The sequence below is a fragment of the Dasypus novemcinctus genome, chromosome 15 (genome assembly GCF_030445035.2).
Source record: "Dasypus novemcinctus isolate mDasNov1 chromosome 15, mDasNov1.1.hap2, whole genome shotgun sequence".
Classification (NCBI taxonomy): Eukaryota; Metazoa; Chordata; class Mammalia; order Cingulata; family Dasypodidae; genus Dasypus; species Dasypus novemcinctus.
The window spans coordinates 102,802,521-102,828,930 of NC_080687.1; the positions used below are offsets into that span (position 1 = coordinate 102,802,521).

General features: G+C 40.5%; 1 protein-coding gene across 1 annotated transcript in view; it reads left to right on the forward strand.

Annotated features, from left to right (window-relative positions):
* The window catches only part of SPRYD7 (SPRY domain containing 7), a 38,790-nt gene that overhangs the window by 7,531 nt on the left and 4,849 nt on the right, over positions 1 to 26,410 (forward strand). Inside the window, exons 3-4 of the mRNA XM_004472203.4 lie at positions 128 to 294; positions 4,870 to 4,972. Coding sequence (XP_004472260.1) covers positions 128 to 294; positions 4,870 to 4,972 — 270 coding nt within the window. The remainder of the gene's footprint in view (positions 1 to 127; positions 295 to 4,869; positions 4,973 to 26,410) is intronic.

Genomic DNA, 26,410 nt, shown 5'->3' on the forward strand with positions numbered 1-26,410 from the left:
CAAAATGTCATTTAGTGATCAAATGCCACTTCTTTTAAAACCCTTTTGCACGCCCTTTAAAAATAACTCCATCTTTCATGTTTGTCTTCTTCAGATTCTGGGGGCATTTAAACTATTATATTTTTAGGAATCTGGGGTATTGGAGTTGCAACTCAGAAAGTGAACTTGAATCAGATTCCTCTTGGCCGAGATGTGCACAGCCTGGTGATGAGGAATGACGGAGCACTGTACCACAACAACGAGGAGAAAAACAGGCTGCCGGCAAACAGCCTTCCCCAGGAGGGGGACGTGGTGGTGAGTTTCCTTGTGCAGCTGTTCTCTTCTGAAAGTTATTAAACTTGGTTGGCCTTTAGTATGTGCAGCTTTGCCTGGAGCCTGTGGTTTGAATTCCAGAGCTCTCGGTGGGATCTGGTGATGGGTACACTTTCCAGAGAGAGCACCTGCCTTCCTCGCTGCCGGCTGCTTTGCGGAGCTGCCACTGGCGGGAGGAGGAGGACCTGGTTTTGATTCAGGGGAATTATTGACAGGGTGGCTGTCAATCGACATTTTCTCCTCTCACATCAGAGAAACCTTGGCCCACAATTTTCAGAGTTTACTGACGCATATATGAGAAAATGTTCGGTGTTTGTTTAGGCTGGAGATGTCTTAGAGAAAATTCTGACATTCATTACTGAATTTGTTCTGAACTTTTCTTAGAGAATTACAACATTTATCAGAAGAGTTAGTCCTCATTAAACTTAATTTTATTAAACTTCCTTCACTTTCAGAATTCTTCAAAGGACAGGACTTAAAATCCTAAAGCTCAATTGTAGACAAATTTTTTGGAAAGCAGGGGATAAAAAGAGTTATACGTTATTGACTTTTTTTTCACCTAATATATTTAGCTCTTCACTAAAGCCACCCTGTTGAAAATGCAAGTCAAACGTGTTTTCCCTAGCTCCCTTTCTGTCCTCTCCAGATCCCGCACTTGCCTTGCCTTGCGTTGCCTGAGCGCCTGCTGCGCCGCGTTCTGGCCCTTGGCTCTTGGCTGAGCGCAGAGTCTTAGGGACTCCTTGAGCAAGGATGCGCTTCTCCACAGAGCCCTGGGCTCCCGGCTCTGATAGCAGGTTGAAAGGAATCTGTGGATAACAAGGGCAAGTCTGTCATAATAAGATGACACAGCAGCATGAATCCAGGTTATTGAATTAAAGAAATACACAGAATTTTGGAAAGAATGAAGATGTGGAAATATAGGTTTTTAACTATGGGCTGGTCTTTTCTGCAACTTAAAAAATATGAGTTAATTTTCTAGTCTTTCATTTTTTTCTAAATTGACTAAAGGAGCAAAGGAGATGACAGACTTAAAGCATTTTTAAAGTCTGCTTTCCCTGTCCTTTTTGAGTAGTCAGTTTTGAATTTGTAGATGGTTGCCAGGTGTCCATAACAGGGACATCCTTATTCAAAAGGAGAAGCTCGAAGTTCAGGTGAACGCAGTCAACCTGTTTACGCTGAAAGCAGAATTCAAACACAAGCATAATCAGTAACAAATGCCTTTCTTTCTGCACTGAACTTCTACCGTATGTTATTCTTGTGTTTGTGTCTCATTCTTTGAGATGACTGACCCCACAGATTGACAGGTCTTTATGTCAGTTTGAGTCTGTCAGTGTTATTAAATTAGGCTTTACCCATTCTAATTTTCATGCCCATCCTGATAAAAGCAGAACCAACTAAGAGGGAATACATGCAGAGTCAAGTCAAGTAAAACATCACCTACCGTATTAACTTTATCTTCACAGTTCAAACACTGGAGAACAAATTTTACCAAATTGTTAACAGTGGCATAGGAAAAGTAGAAGGGATTGTGAGATGGGAAAAACATTCTCATGTGTTGAATTTCAGTCATACACCATTCTCTGGGAAGAAATCGAGAAAAAAGAAGCTCTGAATATCCTGCCAAGTGATTATCTTCATGAAATAATCATTCAGTACTAACAAATGGTGCAGCACGAGGAAGGCATGCATCAAACTGCTTATGCTTAGTTGTTCCTTTCCTGTAAAGCTTGCTAAAGTGTAAATTCCATCCTAAAAATGCATATTTCATGTAACTTTAGAGAAGATTTGGAAATATTCTATGTAATATAATAATTGCAGAATGTGTATAAAATTCGTTATGGGGTTAGGCCCTGCCCTCAGTCCCTGGCAAGATCAAGTTGTTTACTGCTCACAGTGACCCTGTGGGATCAGCAGTGCTGCCGCCCAGCGCACAGGTGAGGGGCAGTTAGGGGACTCCTGGGGGAGGTGTAGGATTATAATCCGGGCAGTCTTTTAGACTCCGGGTCTGCTCCCTGAACCTGCGTCCACTTAGTGGTAAACTCCCAGACCACAGAGCATTGTTTGGTAAGCAGTATGGCAGAGTCAGACCTCGTTTGTAGAGCAAATGTAAAAGGACAGACTAGGTTAGAACGTACTTAAACTCAAGACTGCCGACCGCTCACTTCCTCCTTTCCTCCTCTGGTCTTGGGATTTTGCTGCTGGGTTGGAGTTTGGGGTTTGAAGCTTGCTTGCTGTGGGCTGGGCTGCCACCAGGTGGTGAAGGGCACCTGGTTGCCTCCCTGTTGCTCTGATAAAGATTTTTTTTTTTTAGTTTGTCCTGTAATTTCCCAATTTAAACCTTTTTTTTTTCATAATTTTTTTTTAATTCATTTTGTAAAAATATTACATTCAAAAAATATGAGGTCCCATTCAACCCCACCGCCCCCACCCCACCACTCCCCCCGCAGCAACACTCTTTCCCATCATCATGACACATCCATTGCATTTGGTGAGTACATCTCTGGGCATCGCTGCACCTCATGGTCAATGGTCCACATCATAGCCCACACTCTCCCACGTTCCATCCAGTGGGCCCTGGGAGGACCTACAATGTCCGATAATTGTCCCTGAAGCACCACCCAGGACAACTCCAAGTCCCAAAAACGCCTCCACATCTCATCTCTTCCTCCCATTCCCCGCACCCAGCAGCCACCATGGCCACTTTTCCCACACCAATGCCACATTTTCTCTGTGGACCTTGGATTGGTTGTGTCCATTCCACATCTATGTCAAGAGGAGGCTTAGATTCCACATGGATACTGGATGCAATCCTCCTGCTTTCAGTTGTAGGCACTCTAGGCTCCATGGTGTGGTGGTTGACATTCTTCAACTCAGTGTTAGCTGAGTGGGGTAAGTCCAGTAAATCAGAGTGTAGGAGTTGAAGTCTGTTGAGGTCAGGGCCTGGCTATCATATTGTCAGTCCAGAGATTCAAATCCCCTAGATATATCTTAAACCCCAGCACCAACTACAATTCCAGTAAAGTAGCATGAAAGCCTTGTGAAAAGAGATCCCATCTGTGTCCAGCTCCATCATGCAGAAACACCAGCTCCAAAGAAGGGCAAACTGACATGGCAGTGAACCGCATCTGCCATGACCATAGAACCTGTGGGTCTCTTTAGCCCTCAAAAGAACCAATACCTGGGGTTGTATCCACTTTATCTGATAAAGATTAACCCTTTGTTTTAATGTGATTGTATTTTCGTTTTTAAAATAAAAACAGATCTCATCATTTAAAAAGCTAATCCTTGCTATTAGTTAGCTTAATTATTATATTTAAATACATAAACTAAAACGAAACAAAGGCCTTCTCTGTACAGTTTGTCTTTTTCATTATTCCTGAACTATTATCCATCTTTGTTTCCCATACCCCTGGCTTTGTAAGATTTGAGGAGAAATGTCTATGCCACTTACCACTGAGGTCCCTGGGCCTCTGCCGTCTAAGCTGGGAACTGAAGGGGTGAAGACCCTGGCATCTGTAGGGCTCTCTCTCCCTCTGAGAAGCTTTCACGGTTATATAGTTGACCCACACCATAAACCCTTGACGTGGCTTGCCTCTTTGTCTGTGGTGACTTCTCTATTGCAAGATCTCTGCTGTCTCCTCTTTCTTTGTCATTAGTAAAGGACTACTGTAAAGTTTTAAAAACAGGCGGTGTGACACTGAGATTAGGAGCAGGTATTCTGAAGCTATGCTGCTTGAGTTTAAATTTAAATCACACATCTGCCACCTCGTAGCTATGTAACCTTAGGTAAATTACTTAACCTCTCTGTGCTTTAGCAGCCTTATCTGTAAAGTGGGGATGGTGATACCTATCTTGTAAAGATTAAATGAGTAAATATAATATATTTTTCCACCGGTTTGGGTTTTTTTTTAATCTTTTGAGCTGTTGATTTTCTGTTTTTTTCAATTGGACCCTAATTACCAGTTACTATATTCAGTTGCAAATGTAGTTTTACCTCTGTTATACCCTTGACATAGTTGAAACCAGGGTAAAGAAACGTGGAAATGTGTGCTTTCCTTTTGGAGCTAAGACGTGTAAGGACGTTTCTTCACACCCAGAAGCAGTGACAGGACAGGTGCTGAGCCCTAATGGAGAGGACCTCACTGCTGCCCCTCAGGGCCAGCTCTGTCCTGAGAGGGCCTTCTGTCTGAGTTTAAGAGGCCTGCTGGTGCTGTGCAGTGCTTATGGCCTCTTAATACTCAGAAAGTAACATCCAGATGATCCGAATAGAACACATGTGGATATGCATCACAGGTGAGGATAATAACACTCGTTTTACCTCCGTTGTAAACTCTTGGGATTTTCTCTCTCCCAGCCCCAGCCCCATACTCACCATTAGATTTTTTGCTCAGCTCAAGTAGAACTCTACGAAATTGTAAACTGTTAACGAAAGCTCTTGTGACCTTTTGCTTACTCAATTTTTTGCATTTCCATGCTTCGCAACCAGTGCTTTCTGACTATTCTGGCTCTTATGAAACGTTTATATTTTCATACTTTAAATTTTTTTTCCCTTTGTAGGGGATTACGTATGACCATGTAGAACTAAATGTCTGTTTGAATGGAAAAAATATGCATTGTCCAGCATCAGGTATACGAGGGACAGTGTATCCAGTTGTTTATGGTAAGCTGCAGTATTTCTAATATGTTATTAGATCTATGTTAATTTTTTTTTGAAAAATTATAATGCTTTTATTAAATATTGGTGGCAAATGGGTTTTTTATTTTTGGTTTTTGGTTTTTTTGAGGTTCAGAGTCATAAACAAAGGCTTAAGCTTAAGAAAAAAAGTGTTTTTTGATCAGTCTTCTAGAATCTTTGTACCTTGGCATCTTCATGTTCTCTAAATTAACAGCCAAACTTGAATTGTCTGTGCTTAACTACATCTCCCAGAAGAATTAGCTCAGGTTTTGCTTCTACTACATTTTACCAATATGGAAGAAGCAAAGTCAGGGAAAAGACTTTCTTCTCTATCGAAGGCCAAAGATATGAAAACAAAGACTCATTTCCCTTTGGCTGGTAAGTGGGATGAAAAGTCCTTCTCTCACTAGTGCTCACAAGGCTGTTAACAGAGGTGTGATACTGTCTCCGTTTCTGAACTGTTACAGAATCTCATTCTAAGTCTTCTAGGGCATACAGCATGGTTATCAGGCTGATGGTCCTTCTGCATGGGGTCTCCGTATCCCAAGCACAGCCCCACAGTCTTGGGCTACTTGCAAACAGGCGCTGCATAGTCACCAGCAACCACGCTCAGGTGATGTAGTTCGCAACCTTGTGTGCTCCTGTCCTTTTCCCAAGCTGTTTCTTGAAGCGAGGGTGGCATGATGAGAATAACCTGTTCTCAGGGACGTCCACAGACTTCAGTACTGTGCCGTGCTTGTTAAATTGGCAGCATACTCAGTGGAGTGCACTGCTTAGGATTCTCATCTTTTAAAGAATGCCATTAGCACCAAAGAAAATTGTCCAGACTGTTCTCTTTCCTAATCTTGGAAGGATCATTTTGGCCCATCTGGTATCGTATCCTGAAAATCCTCGATTCAGAACTTCCCATTTTCTGGGTAGTGGAGTCTCCTAAGATCAGGGCCCAAGGCCAGCACAGGGAGCGCCCGCAGCCCACACTGCCTGGCACAGCGCCCAAGCCACCCCCGCCAGACAGATATTAACTTCTGCTTGGCATTATTCTTAGGTAGATGTCATTCAGAAGCCTGGACAAATTGTCAGTAAGGCCCATTTTACATGAAGTGTACTGAGTAGGATGCCACAGCCCCACTTCACAGGATTAAGGATAGTTTTCTTCCTCTGTAATTTAAAAAACAGCTTGTCGAATACACTGTTTATACCTAAGTATGCAGTTACCATTTTCCCTTCTTATCATTTAGTATTTTATTCTAGAGAGTTCCAAAAGGCTTTTCCTGAATCTGTCAGGATCTTTCTGCCAATTATTAGGGAGGATTAGAAAGATGACTAGGAAGTACAATTATAAAGAATACTTTTGAACTAGGGATGGGATTTTTCTATAGATTGAACTTGAAATTACCTTTGTAAGGTTAGTTAAATGTTAAAGCTCTTCAAGAACAATGGGGACTTCAAACAGTGTCATTTTTGTTAATATAAATTTTTAATTAGAGAAGTTGTAGATTTACAGAAAAATCATTTTAAAAATACAGCATTCCCAAGTACCCCACCCCCCAATTATTAACACTTTGCATTAGTGTGGTACCACTGTTAAAATTGATGAAAGAATTTTATAATTATACTAGTAAATGTAGTCCAGAGTTCTACATTAGGGTGTATTTTTTTTTTTTAACAACATATCACCCTATTATTAACATCTTGCATTAGTGTGGTATATTTGTTATAATTCATGAAAGAACAATTTGTAATTGTACCATTAACTATAGTCCATTGTTTACAATAGGGTTTACTGTGTTGGATAGTTCTATGTCTTAACCTCCAGTTTTCATTCCAGTAACAATTATACAACTTGAAATTTCCCCTTTTAACTGCAATCACATATGTAATTCATTACTTCTATAACACTCCCTGTGTTGTGCTACCATCACCACCCTCCATTTCCAAAACTTAACAATCAACCCACATAGAAATTTTGCACAAATTAAGCATAATTCCCCATTCCCAGTGCTCAACCCAGTCTCTCCGATAACCTTATTCTAGATTCTAACCCTCTGAGTTTGCTTATTCTAATTATTTCATATCAGTTAGATCACAAAATATTTGTCCTTTTCTCTCTGGCTTATTCTGCTCTGCATCTAATGTCTTCAAGGTTCATCCATGTTGTCACATAAACCAGAACGTCATCCTTTTTTTTTTTTTCTTGCCATATCATTCTTTTCTTCTTTTTTCATTTAAAAATTTTATTGAAGTGTATCATTCATACATGAACATCCATAAACAATAAGTGAATAGTAAAAATTGTGAACTTTATGCTAAGTGAAAGAAACCAGAGACAAAGTACTACATATTGTATGATTCCATTTATATAAAATGTAAATATAAATCAATTCCTAAAAATGAAGTTAGATTAGTGGTTTATTTAGGGTTGGGGAAGGACTGCTAAGTGGCATGCAGTTTTTCTTTTTGGAGTAATGAAATTGTTCTAAAATTTTTTGTTGTGAATGCACAGCATTGTGAGTATACTAAAAGCCATTGATTATTCACTTTGGATAGATCATGTGGTATGTATATCTCAACAAAACTGCTTAATAAATAGATAAGTGTGCAAGAATAGCCAGAAATAGCAGCTGTGTACAGCAGGGGAAGCATAGAGAGATTGAGAGGTGAAATTCTTATTTTTTTCTTAAAAAAATTTTTTTTTATTTTTAATTGTCTTTTTTAAAAGATACATAAATCACAAAAAATGTTACATTAAAAAATATAAGAGGTTACCATATAACCCACACCCAACCCCCCCAGTCCTTCCACATCAACAACCTCTTGCTTTATTTGTTTCTGTTTTTTTTTTTGCTTATTATTATTATTGAAATAATGAAAATGCTCGAATAATGGTTGAAGTGATAAATGCACGACTATGTGATTATACCAAATACCATTGAATGTACACTTTGGATGAATTATATGTTTTATTAATATGTACCAATAAAATTATTTGCTTTAAGAAAGAACCTATAGTGAATCCTATTATAAACTATGTACTATAGTTAATAATGTAATTATAATATCATTACAATAGTTGTAACAAAGGTCATGCGTAAAGGTCACTTTACGCATGTGAAGTGTTAATAATAGGCAAAGTGTGTGGAGGGAGGTGTATGGAAGCTATATTTTCTGCATGATATTTCTGTAAACCTACATTTCTGTAATTTAAAAAATTCTTTTTCAATGTATTGAAATATATCTTCATATGTGAACATGCGTAAACAATAAGTGTATAGTAAAAATTGTGAACTTACAAAGCAGATCTTCATAACATCATACAGGGCTCCCATACATCTTTCCCTACCAGTGCCTCGCATTGTTCAAATTACAAACGAGCATCATCAAAGTATTACTACTAATTATAGTCCATGTCTTACATTTGGTGTATTTTATCCTCCAATCACTCTATTAATTTTTTGTTCGTAAATCATACATTTTATCTAAAGTGTACAATCAATGGCATCTGATATAATTACAGAATTATGCATGTACCACTTCAACCAATATTAGAGCATTTTCATTACTCCAAAAAAACAAAACAAAACAAAAAACAAACCACTCTCATACCCATGTGTTAGCACTACTAATTACAAATCCTATGTTGTGCTTTCACCATTTCTATTCATTTCCAAACATTTGCAAACAATGTTTTGCACAAATTAAACCTCAGCTTTCCATTCTCTAACCACATTCTATTCTCTGGTGACTTGTGTTCTAGCTATTAACTAGCTATTAACTCATTGTATCTAGTTCATAATAGTGAAATCATACAATATTTGTCCTTTTGGATCTGGCTTGCTTCACTCAATATAATGTCTCCCAGGTTTATCCATGGTGTCGTGTGCGTCACAGCTTCATTTCTTCTTAGAGCTGAATAATGTTCCATCATGTCTATATATCACAGTTTGTTTATCCATTCGTCAGTTGATGGGTACCTGGGTTGTTTCCATCTTTTAGCTGTAGTGAATAATTTTGCTATGAACATTGGCGTACAGATGACTGTTTGTGTCACTGCTCACTTCTTCTGGTTGTGGTATTGCCGGGTCACATGTTAGATCTATATCTAACTTCCTTGGGAACTGCCAAACAGTCCTCCACAGTGGCTGTACCATTTTCCATTCCCACCAGCAGTGTTTAAGCATTCCTATCTCTCTCCAACCTTTCCAACACTTAGAGTTTTCTGTTTTTTAAAAAATAGTGGCCATTCTAATAGGTGTGAAATTATATCTAGTACTCTTGATTTGCATTTCCCTATTTGCTAGTGATGTTTAACATTTTTTTCATGTGTTTTTCTCCATTCGTATTTCTTTTTTAGAAGTCTCTTCAGGTCTTTTGCCCATTTTTAATTGGGTCATTTGCCTTTTCATTGTCGAGTTGTAGGATATCTTTATATATCATGGATATTAGACTCTTGTTGGATGTGTGATCCCCAAATACTTTCTCCCATTGAGTAGGCTGCCTTTTTACCCTCATCACTAAAGTCCTTTGAGGTACAGAAGTGATTAATTTTGAGCAGGTCCCATTTATCTGTTTTTTCTTTCCTTGTTCATGCTTTATTTATTTATTTTTTCCTTCAAATTTAACTTTATTTTCACTATTGGCATTCACTTAAATTGCATTTAAATTGCACAGAAAATAAAATAAGTTTTCAGCATAAAATATTGCTCCCACAAATAAGTACAAATTACTGAACTTGAAATGTCATCTGTTCTAGTTGACCCCTCACATGATCTTATTCAAAATTCTCAAGAAAGTGTGTCTTAGATTGCCAGATTGCTATGGCAAATGCCACAGAATGGATTGCCTTAAACAATAGATATTTATTGGCTCATGGTTTTGAGGCTAGAAGAAGTCACAAATCAAGATGACAGCCAGGCTTGCTTGCTCCTTCAGTCAGTGGTGTTCTAGTGCTGGCTGCCAGCAAACCTTGGGGTTCCTTGGCTGGGAGCTTTACCTCCCATCCCATGGCCATGTCTTCTTTTTTTTTTAATTTTTTATTTATTTATTTTTTTGTCTTTATTTTTTAAATATTATATTAAAAAAATATTAGGTTCCCATATACTCCCCAACCCCTTCACTCCACTCCTCCCCCCATAGCAACAATTTCCTCCATCATCATGAGACATTCATTGCATTTGGTGTTCAGGCTTTAAGTGTAAGGTTTAAGAGACCCCCACCTACTGCAGGGTCTCATAGATGTTTCCCTGTATTGTCTTCTAAGAGTTTTTCATCTGACTTTTTTTTTAGGTCTTGATCCATTTTGAGTTGATTCTTATGTATCTAGGGACTGAAATAGGGGTCCTCTTTCATTCTTTTGGTTATGGATATCCAGTTCTCCCAGCACCATTTGTTGAAGAGACTGCTCTGTTGTGGAAAGTGAACTTGGCAGGCTTATCAAGTATCAGCTGACCATAGAGGTGAGGGTCTGCTCCTGCAATCTCAGTTCTGTTCCATTGACCAGTGTGTCTGTCTTTATGCCAGCATCATGCTGTTGACCACTGTAGCTTTATAGTACACTTCAAGGTCAGGAAGCGTGAGTCCTCCCACTTGCTCTTCTATTTTAGGATGTTTTTGGCTATTTGGGACCCCTTTTCCCTTCCAAATATATTTGGGAATTGACTTTTCATTTCTGTAAGACAAGCTGTTGAAATTTAGATTGGTATTGTGTTGAATCTATACATCAGTATGGGTAGAATGGGCATCTTCACAATTTTTTGTTTTCCAATCCATGAACATGAAAGACTCTTGATTCAACTCGTTATATTTAGGATTGCCCCTGCTTAACTGCTCAAACCAGGTCTGAGGACCCAGTAATGGTCCAGCGAGGGGGGCAGTAAAGGCGTCTGCTCGCCTCTTTTATTCATTTATTATTATTTTTCCTTTTGTGTGTACTTTTCTGGTCTCGGCAGCAGGTAGAGCTCTTCGGAAGACCTCTCAGCTCAGACCCAGATGCTGGGAGGAGTGCATTCACCGAGTGCATTCAGCCTCCCAAACAAGCTTTCTCAGAGCTGCTCTCCTCGGCCAGCCACAGTCAGCCTAGGGCAGCAGGGAGGGTGTTGGAGAAGGCACATATCCTTAGCTCCCCACTGGTGCTCAGGGCGAACAGGGTCTGGCTCCACCGGGCCTGGCGGTCTGTGACCCCTCCAGCGCAGCAGACCAAGCTCGCTGGCCAGCATCTGAATGCCGTAGGCTGTGTCCCTCCCTTCCCGCCCCCTCGGGGAAGAGGACCCTTGCAGCGCCATCAGTCAGTCTGCAGCCGCTGCAGCCTACGCCTCTGTGGCCACAGGCGGCTCTCTGCTCCAGTGGTGGGGGGACGGGAACCCGCTGCTGCTGCTGCTGCTGCTGCTGCTGCTGCTGCTGCTGCTGCTGCTGCTGCTGCTGCTGCTGCTACTGCTGCTGCTACTGCTGCTGCACGTTTACTCTGGGATTTTTTCAGAGAATCCAGCCCGCCCAGACTCCTCTCCTTTGCCCCTCTCTTTGGGGTGGTGTCTCGCCTTCCCCTGTAGTCATAAGCCCCAGGGCAGTTCTCCTGACAGCTTCCGCCTACCCTCTAGCTGTTTTCTCTGGCAGAAAAAAGATCACTTCATTCCAACAGTGTGCAAACATCTTTTCGAGTCCCTGCCTTCATTTATTTTGGGTATACACCTAGAATTGGGATTGCTGAGTCATATGGTAATTCTGTATTCAGCTTTCTGAGTAATTGCCACACTTTTCCACAGTGGCCACACCATTTCACATTCAGACCAGCAATGAATGAGTGCTCCTATTTCTCCACATCCTCTCCAACACTTGTAATGTTCTGTTTTTTTCATAGTAGCAATTCTAGTAATAGTAGCAATTCTAGTGGGTGTGAAATAATACCTCATTGTGGTTTTGATTTGCATTTCCCTCATAGCCAATGATGTTGAACATCTTTTCATGTGCTTTTTAGTCATTTGTATATCCTCTTTAGAGAAATGTCTACTAAGTCTTTGAGTTTTTGTCTTTTTATTGTTGAGTTGTACAATCTCTGTGTATATTCTGGGTATTAAATCCTTATCAGATAATGGGTTTCCAAATATTTTCTTCCATTGCTTAGGTTGTTTTTCTGCTTTTGTAATTAAGTCTTTAATGCCCCCAAATTTTTAATTTTTCAATTTGGTTTTATTTTTTTAATTCAACTTACTGATACATGTTAATAAAGCATACAATTCATCCAAAGTGTACAATCAGTGGTATTCATTATAATCACATGTTGTGCATTCATTTCCATCATTATTAGAGCATTTTTATTATTCCATTTTGTTTTTCTTTAAAATAAAAAAAGCAAGTTCTAAACCTTAATCATCACCTCTCAGTCTCTCTGTGCTTCCCCTGCTGTGCATTGCTGCTGTTCTGTTTCTACCTTTCTAATTAATTTGTATTTATATTTTGTATAGAGTCAAACAAAAATATGTAATACTTTTTGTCTAGTTTCTTTCACTTAGTATATTTCCTCTTTTTTTTTTACCCTTAATGGAAGGTTATTAGTATATTACAATACTCTACTGTCCAGAGTTTGCTTTAGTTGTATTTTTACCTGATATTAAAATCTTGTAAAATTAACATACATTTTTTTCAGTTCCAAAAAAACAGTCTTATTTATACAATATTACCCAAAGTCATATTTTATGTAAGGTTTCACCGTTCTGTACAGCCCCATATAACATTTTTAGCTTTCTTTCTAGTAATATACATGACCTTAGACTTTCCCTTTCAGCCACTGTCATACTTACATATTACCACTGCTGATTATAAACACTGTGATATGCTTTCACCATTTCTGTTTCATTTCTAAAGATTTACAAACAACTTTTTTGCCAGTTCTGCATAGATGAACCCTCTGCTCTCCGTCGTTTAACTTCATTCTATATTCCAGTGACCTATAGTCACTAGTCTTATTCTTCAACCCTTGTATATGATGAATCACTTTTCTTATCTTTAGCATTTGACATTCTGGTTAGTATGGGTCTCAAAGTAGGTCTTTTAGGGTTTGTTCTGTTGTATTAGTACATTGCACTTTTTGGGCACGTATGTTTATGTCTTCCATAAGAGTTGGGAAGTTTTCAGCCATTATTTACTCAAATATTCTTCCTGCCTCTTTTCCCTCTCTTCTTCTAGAATACCCATGATGCATATGTTTGTGCACTTTACGCTCTCACTCAAACCCTTGAGACATGGGCCAGTTTTTCTTTTCTCTGTCTGTTCTTCTGACTGTATGATTTTGATTGTCCTGTCTTCTGGTTGGCTGATTTTTCTTCTGCCTGTTCAAATCTGCTGTTGAATGCCTCTCATGTTTTGTTTTGTTTTGTTTTGTTTTGTTCTGTGGTACTGGGGGCCTGGTTTTGTTTTGTTTTTAATATTTATTTTTTATTTATTTCTCTCCCCTTCCCTACCTGCCCCCAGTTGTCTACTCTCTGTGTCCATTCGCTGTGTGTTCTTCTGTGTCTGCTTGTATTCTTGTCAGTGGCACCCAGAATCTGTTTCTTTTTGTTGTCTCATCTTGTTGTGTTAGCTCTCCCTGTGTGTGGTGCCATTCCTGGGCAGGCCGCACTTTCTTTCGCACTGGGTGGCTCTCCTTACGGAGCGCACTCCTTGCGCGTGGGGCTCCCCTACGCGGGGGACACCCCTGCGTGGCAGGGCACTCCTTGCGCGCATGAGCACTGCACATGGGCCAGCTCCACACGGGTCAAGGAGACCCGGGGTTTGAACCGCGGACCTCCCATGTGGTAGGCAGACGCCCTAACCACTGGGCCAAGTCCGCTTCCCAGGCGTCAGGGATTACACCCAGGACCTCGTATGTGGGAAGCCGGCACTCAGCCACGGAGCCACATCAGCTCCCCTGAGTTGGTTTTCTCATTTGTTTTGCTTATTGTTTGTTTTGGCTTTTTTTAGAAGGTATCAGGACCAAACCCAAGACCTCCCATGTGGGAAGCAGATGCTCAACCACTTGAGCCACACCTGCTCTCTCTAGTGTTTTGTGTTTTTTTAAGATTCATTTCATTTATTTATTTCGCCCTGCTCCCTGTTTGTTTGCATTTGCTGTGTCTGTCTGTTGTGTGCTGGGCTTCTTCTTTTAGGGGACCCCGGGAACCAAACCTGGGACTTCCCGTGTGTGAGGGAGGTACCTCATGGCCTGAGCCACCTCTGCTCCCTCCAGTGTATTTTTAATCTCTACTATTGTGCCTTCATCTCCATAAATTCTGTGTCTCTTTTTATACTTTCAAATTCTTTTTTATGCCCACGCATTGTCTTATGAATATCTTCCATCTCTTTATGCATATTTTCCTTCATCTCCTTGGACTGATTTAGGAGCTTTGTTTGAACATCTTAGATTAGTTATTCCGACTTTCTGAGTCTCCTCTGAAGTTTTAGTTTGTTCCCTTGACTTCCTGTTTCTTAGTATGGCTTGTAATTTTTTGCTGATGCATTGGCATCTGATTATCGTGATGAGTTAATTCTGAAAGTTCATCTCTTTCTCGTCTGTGGCTTTGGTATTGATTGGCTTTGTGTTACAGCTCTTCTTTGATGCTTGGTCCAATGTATTCTCATCATTTAGAGTAGCCAGTGTTTGTTCAGATTTTCTCAGCTCTTTATCTGTTTCTTGCCTGGATATGCATAACAGTTTTTAAGATTGCACTTTTTGTGCATTTAGTTCACCTCCAGGAAAAACTTCCTTTTCCTTTGTTCCTGCTCCTGAAATCTTGATCTATTCCATTTGTTTTTATACAGAATTTTCTCCCCAGCTCATTTGATTTGTTTTATTCCCTCCTTCACTCAGTGCCCCCTTCCCTTACACTTTTCAGTTCTGGGGCCTTCTGTCTTAAAGCAGCTCAGTTTACCCCTACCCCCGCCCCCCGAGGCTTTTCCGTCTCCAGTCTCTTCCCCATTAGGGTATCTGCCCAGGGAGGCAGATGGGTCTGTCCGAAAGGCCCGTTTTGCGTCCGGGTGATCCAGCAGCAGAGGCTGCGCTGCGTGTGCAGTGCCTTCCCTGCTCCCCTGGGCACGCTTCGCGTTCGCCTCCTCAGCAGCCTGTGTCCTGCCCTAGGTCTCTGCAGACTTGGGTCTCTACCTCAGGGGTTCTCAACCTTTCTGTTCTTCACCAGTCAGGGGAAGTGAGTACTACTGTAGTTTATTGCACGCATTCATAAGCGAAGGAAAGCTAGATTTCAGTTAGAGGTCAGGGAAAATAAAGATAATAACTTAATATTTTTCAGTTCATGCTCATGGACCCTGTGGTTAAGAATCCCTGCTCAGGTGCGGGTAGGGTAAAAAAAATGAAAAAATAATTTTAAAAAAAATTTAAGAAGAACCCCTGCTCTACTTGGATATGCCTGGGTTCTAACTTAACGGTAAGCTGTGAGTGCCTTTCTTATCTGCATCCGCATCAGGAGGGCCCCAGGCCACTGCATGCAGGCGACTCCCATCCCGAGCAGCACCAGGAGAGGGAGAGGGGTCCAGCCAGAGGTCCAGGACAGACATTTCCTACTTGGTCTGGAGATTACTTTTCTTTTCCTTCGAGTCAGCATTTGTGGAATCCTTCTCCAGTCTGTCGTCCTCTAGAGTTCTAAGCAAATGGAATTTGTCCTTTTATTTCTTAATTCCAAGGGGAGACTTTAGCAGGGGATTCTTATATTCTTATATAGTTTGCATACAAGTGTGCCACTCTAAAGAATGTTCAAACCCAAGAAATGGGTTACTTAAGAGATGGCTCTATACAACCTATTTATTTTGATTTATTTTTGTTTTTGTGCTACAGAAAAGTATAAACATGTCCAGAAGTAAAAATAATATAATGAACCCTTGCGTACCCATTACCAGTTCCAGACACCGACCTTGGAGCCAGTCAGGTTTCATCTTAGTCTCTAGAGTTTCAGTTTCTGTTCTTCACCTCTCTTCCTTGGGTTATTTTGAAATAAATATAAGACATTATATAATTTCATCCTTAGATATTATACTTTTCTCTAAAAGATAGTCTCCTTTTTAAAAAAAGGTGTAATCACAATGCCTTCACATTTTATTTCACTTTTTTATGTTGTCAACTTTAAATTAACAAGTGTATAATTTTTTTACCTGTAGTTTTAGGTCTAAAAATAATTATTTAAGTTTCTTAGATTTGAGCTGTAATAAAAATTATTAACTTTTTGATAGCAATTTACTATAAAAGTAGCAACATTAGTGATGACATACTGTTTGGAATGTAAAGAAAAGTATATCATGATCAATATAAATACTTAATATGATCGTAGCAACTTAAGCTTGAACTTTAATTAAGGTTTTCCTTAGTGTCTTTTTTTCCTAAAAAAATGTTTTCCCATGATTTTTTACTTGTGTGTCTTTGCAATGTAAAATGTATTTTTAAACCAGATTTAGGTTAGTTTTCTTGCATGTTAATTAGACCTCAAAGTACTTTCCTTTACTTAAGTAAATGGAACTGTAGCTTGATATTTAAAATACTTTGACTGAAAAATGCAATCAACATCAGAAAAATGAATTATACAAATGAGTAGGGTAAATAAAATTATTATTCTAAGTTGTTTCTTTGATGCACATCTTTTATTTTTTAATATATTTTTTATTTATTTTTAAAAGATACTTAGATCACACAAAATATTACCTTAAAAAACTATAGGGGATTCCCATATCCCCACTCCTGAACTTCTTTCATTAATGTGGTACATTCATTGCAATTGATGAACACATTTTGCAGTACTGCTACACAGCCTGGATTATATTTTACATTGTAGTTTACATTCACTCCCAGTCCATTTAGTAGGTTATGGCAGGATATATAATGTCTTACATCTGTCCCTGCAGTGTCATTCAGCACAACTCCAAGTCCTGAAAATGCCCCCCATATTACGCCTTTTTTTTCTCTCTCCCTGCCTTCAGCAACTCCAGTGGCCTCTGTTTCCACATCAATGATAAAATTTCTTCCATAGCTAGAATCACAGTAAGTCTATAGTAGAATACCAGTAAATCCACTGCAGTCCATATTTTATTCCCTAATCCTGAGGACTCTGGGATGGTGATGCCCCCTCACCTCTTAATTGAGAGGGGGCTTCAATCCCACATGGCAGACTGATGGGACTCTCCTGCTTACAGTGGTAGACTCTCTCATTGCCTTGGTGTGGTGGTTGTCCATCCTCACCTAGTTAGCTTTCCTGGGTAAGTCCGATGAACTGGAGAGTAGGTGTTACAACTCTGCTGAAGCTCAGGGCACAGCTGGCATATGGACAGCCCAGAGATTAATGTCTCCTAGACATACACCCACCAACTCCAGCGCCAATCACAGGTTCAATAAAAAGGACAGAAGAAGTATATGTAGGGGAGTCACATCTGAGTCCCAACTCCATCACACTTGGGAGCACAAACTCCAAGGTAGGGCCCTCTGGCAAGGCACCAAACTCCAGAACCACCTGCCATTATATAGGACCTGGGTGTCTCCGTAGCCCTCAGAATCCTCACTATATTGGGTAGTATCTACTTTGGCAGTCTGAGATCCTGCTGAGACCTGCATAAGTGCCTACCCCTCTGATGACCTCCCAACTCATTTTGAAGTCTCTTACCCATATTAACTCATTTGTCTTTACCATTTCCCCCTTTTATTCAAGATCTTTTTCCAGTTGCATCACCAGCTGGTGCTTAGTAGTAATCCCTCAGCGCCAGGGAGACTCAACCCTGGGAGTCAAGTCCCACACTGGGGTGAAGGTAGTGCATTTATATGCTGTTTGGCTTAGGGAGTACCACATTTGAGGAACATGGAGGCTCTCAGGAGGTAACTCTAAGGCACCCTGTACCTCTAGGCCTAGTTGAAATTTCAAGCACACTGGTGCGTAAACAGTATCAATATCAAGGGCCCATCATTGGACCATCCTTCTTCATTAGTCATTGCCCTTTCACTTGGGGGATTGTTGCTGTTCCATTGGGGAATGCAACAGAGCTCCCCAGGATGGGAACCCAGCACTCCCTCAGTTGTCACATGAGTCCCTATCCACTGTGGCAGTCAATACCCAATGCACATACGAACATATCTACCCTCTACAGCATCATTTTTTTTTTCAAAGAAGTTTTTTTTTTAATTGATTTTGTAAAAATATTACATAAAAAAATATATATATATATATGAGGTCCCATTCAACCCCACCACCCCCACCCCACCACTCCCCCCCCAGCAACACTCACTCCCCTCATCATGACACATCCATTGCACCTGGCAAGTACATCTCTGGGCATCTCTGCACCTCATTGGTCCACATCATGGCCCATACTCTCCCACATTCCATCCAGTGGGCCCTGGGAGGATTTACAATGTCCGGTGATTGCCCCTGAAGCACCATCCAGGGCAACTCCAAGTCCCAAAGGCGCCTCCACATCTCATCTCTTCCTGCCATTCCCCATATCCATCAGCCACCATGTCCACTTTTCCCACTCCAATGCCACCTTTTCTCTGTGGGCCTTGGATTGGTTGTGTCCGTTGCACCTCTATGTCAGGAGGAGGCTCAGATTCCACATGGATACTGGATGCAATCCTCCTGCTTTCAGTTGTAGGCACTCTAGGCTCCATGGTGTGGTGGTTGTCCTTCTGCAACGCCATCTTAGCTAAGTGAGGTGAGTCCAATAAATCAGATTGTAGGAGCTGGAGTCTGTTGACGCTCAGGGCCTGGCTATCATATTGTCAGTCCAGAGATTCAAATCCCCTAAATATATCTTAAACACCAACACCAACTACAATTCCAGTAAAGTAGGATGAAAGTCTTATGAAAAGAGATCCCATCTGAGTCCAGTTCCATCACGCAGAAACACCAGCTCCAAAGAAGGGCCATCTGACATGGCAGTGAACCGCATCTGCATGACCATAGAACCTGTGGGTCTCTTTAGCCCTCAAAGGAACCAATACCTGGGGATTGTATCTACTTTATCTGTCTCTTAGACTCTGCTCAGTTGTGCATAAGGGCAATCCTTCTGACAACCTCTAGACTCTTTTTTAAAGACTCATAGCCATATAAACTCATTTCTGCTTTCCATTTCCCCCTTACATTAGGTCAAACAGCATTTTAAATTCATGTTATTATATGTAGACAGGGATATTCTGCTGATCCGCATTGAACCTTTAATTCAAGGTCATTTTCTAGTTCCATCTTCAGCTGGTATTTGGTAGTGATCCCTCGGTGCCAGGGAGGCTCATCCCTGGGTGTCATGTCCCACCCTGGGGGGAATGCACTGCATCTACATGCTGAGTTTGTCTTCGAGACTGGCCACATTTGAGTAACATGAAGGCTGTCAGGAGGAAATTCCCAGGCACAGTGCTGCTCTAGGCCTTGTTCTTATTTTAGGCATATAGGCTCACAAGCATAGTCATTAGTATCATGCTCTCACTGTTGGACCCTCATTCCTTCCTGGTCCTTACTGTTACAGCATCATTTTTATATGCAGTTACATATAGTAAATTATATGTAGTAAAGTTATATTTCATAAGTTGGAATGTATAAATTCATCTAATAATCCAAATGTTTTAATGGCATGATACTAGCAAATATACAAACAAAACTTAAAACCTTAATTTCTTTCCTCTTTGTCCTCCATTACGTCCCTAATGTTAGATCAATCCAGCCATTCATTTGGTCTGTTCTTCGCCATAGCCTATGGAGAGAAAAAAACATCATAATACTGAAGAAGACTGCCATTACAAAGTTATGACTTTCAGCCAAATCTAAACTCTCAGTATTGAGGCAATTCTTTTGTAACTCTCTAATTTCATCACAGTCCACATTCCCACCCTTTACTGTGCTTCCTGGAATTCCCTACTCATGTCCTGCAGATGATCTTGCCTTCTGCTTTATGAAGAAGCAGGGCATCAGTAGTGAATGCCATCATCCCTCCCTCACCCTCCTGATGCATTTCTGGATTCACTGCCATCTTGCCTTCTTTCCATCCCATCTCAGAGGAAGTGGTACCCCTCACATTCCAAACCAACTCCTCTCTGCACTCTGGGTGTCACACTCCTGCAGCTCTAAAACTTCACTTTGTCAGTTATTTTATCTGTATCTGATGTTACCAATCATTGTCTTTTTAATTCCTGTACACATTCTGAGTCTCTCTCATCCCAAAAACTCTTCCTTGAACTTGTATCCCTCACTCTCTTTATTAGTCAGCCAAAGGGATTGTATTTGGGTTCTCTAGGGAAACAGAATCAACAAGAGATATCTGTCAATAGTATGCAATTTTATGAGTCTCTCATGCCACTGTGGGGATGCACAAGTCCAGGTTCCAGCGGCAGCCTGCAACCAGGGGCTCTGATGACAATCTAATGAAGGTTCTTGACGAGTTCTAGGAGACATTGACTGTCCAAAGACAAGCTGGGAAATTCTCACTCAATGCCAGCATCACTTCCCCTTTTAAGGCATTCAGCTGGTTGGATAAAACGTCACTCTTGCTGATGGCAATCTCCCTAATTGATGTAATTATAACCAGCTATCTGTGACTTACCACTGCAGTAAAGTCAATGGTGACTGAAGTCCATAAATGCCCTTGTATTACAGTCAGCCCAGAGCTTGCTTGACCCAACAACTGGGCATGATTACCTGGCCCAGTTAACACAACAGTCTAACCATCACAGTCCACCCCTTGTTAACTTGGCAACCATACACATTACCTTAAACCATACTTAGTCTCTAAGTAAAAACAATAACAAACATGCGCATGTATATATATTTCTGCCTAATTGTTCAACTCTTCTGTGTACAGCCAGAAATGCATTAATTCCATACAGAATAGGGTACAAGTTCTTGAGTAATATTCACTCTTAAACTTGACATCCTCAAATATTATGACATGAAACTGATACAACTTGTTGTATGATAAGGGAAAAGTTTGGGGAAGAAGACAAATTCATTTTGTGTACATATGCAATCATCATTATAATGAAACAAGGATGAAAGATTCATGACCATTATGGTCCTTGTTTCTGTAACTGTCACATGGTCGATGTTCATATTTATCACTACCTTCTTCCACTACCCATTCCATGTTTCCTTTACCCTCAGCAAGCACTTCAGCTGGCCGTGGTTCTTTGCCTGGTGAGGTGACCCAAACTTTTAATTCCTGAAGATTCTGGGCCATTATTAGTCCTGCTTGGATTGAGTTGTTGCAATTTCCCGTTGACTTTAATCATAGGACATGCCCTAGAGAATCTCCTGTATTCCAGGCAAACTCTTCTTTACCGCATTACGTAGATACAGTCCTATTTCCCCTTGATAGCCAGGATCGTTCACTCCAGCCAGTACAGTAATTCCCTTCTTTGACTATTGATTCAGAGGTAAGAGAAGCCCAAAGTGGCTAGGTGACAGTTTTAACTTCTAGTTCTCAGCTTCCATGGTTTTCCTCTTAAAGCTGTTTCTCCTTCAGTCTCTCCTTTCCTTCTCCTTTTAGTCCAAGCTGACGGTGGTTTTGTTCATACTGTTCTCTCAAGAACCTTGTTGGTTCAGCATGCAAGAAGCAGGGGTCCAAGCCATCAGACAGTAAGACTTTCCACAAGTCTTTCTGAGATAATTGCATCTTCAATCCTGATTTACAAGTTCCAGGTTTAGTTAAGTCCTCCAAAGGGCCACTTTCATCTGGAAGCTTGATTTCCAGATGCTTAGAATTTCCAGAATTAGATTCTGTTTTCTTTGTGCCTGACAGTTCAGTCCTCAGTATCTCTCTCTCGTCTAGCATTTTGCTATAAGCTGCAAGCAGAAGCCAAGCCATGTTCCCCAGGTTTACTTTGGAAATTTCTTCAGCTAAACGCCCAGGCTTGCCATTTTCAAATTCTGCCTTCCATGAAACACCAGGAGTTAATCTTGCTAAATTCTCTGCAACTTTAAAACATGGATTGCCTCTCTTCCAGTTTCCAATTAATAGCTTCATCATTTACTTCTAAAGCATCATAAAAAGTCTCTTTAGCAGCCATACTGCTATCAACAGTCTCTTCAAAGCACTGTAGGTCTTTTCTTCGAAGCATCTCACAATTCCTCCAAAAATACCCCTTACCCATTTATAAAACTGTTCCAGCATTTTGGTAATTACAAAAGCACTTCCCCACACCTCAGTACCAAATTCTGTATTAGTTAGCCAAAGGGGTGCCGATCCAAAATACCAGAAATCAGTTGGTTTTATAAAGGTAGCTTACAAATACCAGGCTATAAGCATAAGTTACTTCCCTTACCAAAGTCTATTTTCACATGTTGGAGCAACATGGCTGCCAACGTATGAGAGAGTTCAGGCTTCTTGGGTTCCTCCCTTCCATGGTCTTGCTTCTCTCCGGGTTCAGGGCTCCTCTTTTCCTGGGGCTGGCTTCTCTTTCATCAGTGAACTTACTTCCCAGGGCTCCAGCTTAAGGCTTCAGCATCAAACTCCAACATCAAAACTCCTAACATCAAAAATCCTCAATTCTGTCCTTCGCCATGCCTTTTTTCTGTGAGTCCCCACCCACCAAGGCGTGGGGACTCAACACCCTAATGACGTGGCCCAATCAAATCCCTAATCATAACTTAATCATGCCCAGGTACAGACCAGATTACAAACATAATCCAGTATCTCTTTTTGGAATTCATAACCATATCAAACTGCTATACTTTCCTTGTGTTCACCCTTCTCTACGCGGCCACATTTCTTAATAGAATAATCTGTATCTCCTGTCTTTATTGAATCATTCATTTGTTCTTCAACCCAGACGGGCTGCCATTACCCCCCCTCTTTGAAACCACCCTAACCACTTACGACTTCATGAATGTCCAGTACTTTCCCCCATTTATTATGAAATATACATACAGAAACGTCATGAACACATGTGTACAGTGACCCAGTGGACACCCGTGTTAATGCCACTTAGGTCAAGGAATAGACGATTCGAGCAGCCCGGACTGTGGCCTCCATCACAGTTGCACCCCTCCCCGAGGAGTGGTCACTGGCTTGACTTTGGGGCTAATTGTTTACTTGCTTTTCTTGGTCTTTTGCTGGCGGTTTTGGTCACCACAGTTAAGGTAATTAATCCACCCATAACCAACAGAAGTGTCCGCATTCTCCTTGTACTCCTTCCGCACCTCTCATCACCCCACCCCCAACTGGGTAACACTGATCTGCTTTCTGTTTTACTTTCAGTTTTCTGATTAGTTTGCATTTTCCAGAGTATTACATAAACAGAATCATACCGCTTGTACTCTTTCCTTTGCTGGCTTCTTTCAACCATAATTATTTTAAGATTCATCCACATTGTAAGCATGTCTCAATAATTCATTCCTTTTTATTACCAAGTAGTTGTTCATTGTGTGAACATATTATAATTTGTTTACTGAGTCACCTATTGATGAACATTTGGATTGTTTCCAGTTTGGGGCTGTTACAAATAAAGCCACTATGAACATTCATGTACAAGTGTTTGTATGGATATGTACATTCCTTTCTCTTGGGTAAAAACTAGGAGTGGAATGGCTCGATTATATGCTAGGTGGATGCTGAACTTCTTAGGAAACTACAGAACTGTTTCCTAGAGTGGTTTTGTGTGTCCAGTAGCAGTGCATGAAGGTTCAGTTTCCTCCACATCCTTGTCAGCTTGTCAGCTTATTTGCCATCCGTATTATCTTCTTATATGTGGTATCTGTTGAAATCTTCTGTTCATTTTTTATTGAGTTGTTAGTTTGCTGATCATTGAGTTTTGCTTATCATTGATATAAGTCCCTTTACCAGATATATATGATTTTCAGATATTTTCCCCTGTTTGTGATCTGTTGGTTTTCTTAATCATGCCTTTTGAAGGGCACTTAAAATTTTATTAAAGTCTAGTTTATCGGGGTTTTTTTTGTTTACTTTCTTTTTCTTTTTCTTTTTTGGATCTTGCTTTTGGTGTCTTATCTAAGAAATCATAGCCTAACCTAAGGTCGAAAACCTTTTCTTCTATGTTGTTTTCTAGAAATTTTATTATAGTTTGGGATTTTAATATTTAGGTCTCTATTTCACTTTTTTTTAAATATTTATTTTATTTATTTAACCCCCCCGCCCCCACCGCTTGCTTGCTGTCTGCTCTCTCTATCCATTTGCTGCTCATTCTTCTGTGTCTACTTGTTTCCCCTTGTTGCGCTATTTTGCTGCGCCAGCTCTCCATGGGTGCGCGCCATCACCCAGGGCCTCCTATATGGTAGACAGGAGCCCAGTCGGTTGAGCCACATTCACTTCCCTGTATTCCACTTTGAGTTAATTTTTGTATGTGGGTGTGAGGTAGTTACGAAGTTTACTTTCTTGCATAATTATGCCCAATTGTCCTGGTTCCATTTGTTGAAAAGATACCCTTTCTCCACTGAATTGCCTTGGCATCCGTGTTGAATGTCGGTTGTCCATATTTTTGTGGACCTACTTCTGGACTCTCTTCTGTTCCATTGATCAATTCATCTATTTCAATGCCAGTATCATACTGTTTTGTTTACTGTGGCTTTATTAAAAGTCTTGAAATCAGGTAGTATTAGCCCTCCTATTTTGTTCTTTCTCAAAATTATTTTGACTGTTTTGGGTCTGTTGCATTTCCATGTGAATTTTAGAATCAATTTGTCAATTTGTGCAAAAAATCTGCTGGGATTTTGATTAGAATTACATTGAATCTAAGAGACCAATTTAGGCAGTAGTTACTTTTTTAAAACCACTTTATCAAAATATATTTTTCATATAATCAAATCACCCTCTTCACATATGCAATTCAGTGGTTTTTGGTAATTTTACCGAGTGGCGCAGCCATCACCATGAACCCCCAGCAAGCGCCCTTGTGCCCATTTACAGTTAATTACAGTTCATGCTCCCAGCACCGAGACCCCTAATCTACCTTCTGCCTCTATGAACTTGCCTTTCTGGACACTACATGTAAGTGGAAGCATGTGTAGTCTCTTGTGTCTGGCTTCTTTCACTTAGCAGAATGTATTCAAGGTTCATCCATGTCGTATCCTGTATCAGTATCCTTTATATTAATGATTAATAGTCCATTGTGGGAAGTGGACGTGGCTCGACTGATAGGGCATCCGTCTACCATATGGAGAGTCCAGGGTTCGATGCCCAGGGCCTCCTGACCCATGTGGAGCTGGCCCACGTGCAGTGTTGCTGCATGCAAGGAGTGCCGTGCCACGCAGGGACGCCCCCACGTATGGGTGCCCCACGCACAAGGAGAGCCGCCCCACATGAAAAAAAGCGCAGCCCACCCAGGAGTGGCGCTGCACACATAGAGAGCTGATGCCGCAAGATGATGCAACAAAAAGAGATGCAGTTTCCCAGTGCTGCCAGATAATGTAAGCGGATGCAGAAGAACACATAGTTAATGGACACAGAGAGCAGACAATGGGGGGGATTAGGGAGATAAATAAATTAAAAAATAAACCTTAAAAAAAAAAATAGTCCATTGTGTGGATGTACCACATTTTTTCTATCCACTCACCAGTTGATGGACATTTAGATTGTTTCTAGTTTTGGCTATTATGAATAATGCTACTATGATATGGACATGTAAGTCTGTGTGAATATATGTTTTAATTTCTTTTGGGTCTACAGTGGAATTAGTGTGTCATAAGTTAGTTTTATATTTATAACTTTTTGTGAAACTGTATGGCAGTGGTTACTTTTTAATCCTCTAAACTTTTTTTTTTTTAAATAATTTCATAGTTACAGGACAGTTGCAAAAATAATACAAAACCTATTCAGAGAATTTCCATATACAACCCCCCAGCAAGATACACAATTCCACCAATTTTAACATTTTGCTGCATTTGCTGTGTCATCCTTCCTGTTCATCTTTCTGTTTATCTGTTATCTGTCTGTCTAAACACTTGAGAGTGAGTTCTATGCATCATGCACTTTGAACACAGAGTAATACTCCCATGTATATTTCCTAAGAACAAAGAAATCACTTACACGACCACCTCGAGTACAGTTATCCAGTTCAAGAAATTTAACTGATACAAAACTTGCCATCTGTATTCCAATTTTTTCATGTCCCAGTAAATGTCCTTTGGGCCTTTCTCCTCCATAATTAGATCCAGTCCAGATTCATGTATTGCATGCATTTAATTGTCATAGTCTCTTAAATTGATCCTTTTTAAAAATTGTGGAACCATATAGACAACTCAGACTTCCCCATCTCAGCCACTCCGCAAGCAGTGGGAGTGATGACATTCACGATGTGGCGCTGCCCTCACCACCATCCGTTACCAGAGCCTTCCCATCGCCTGAGGAAGCCCTGCGCCCGTTAGGCATCAACTCCCCATCTCCCCTCTCCCCTTCCCTTGCAGTCCGTACCCTATATTTGCATAATTTAGCCATTTCATGTAAGTGGATTCATAATATCTGTCCGTTTTT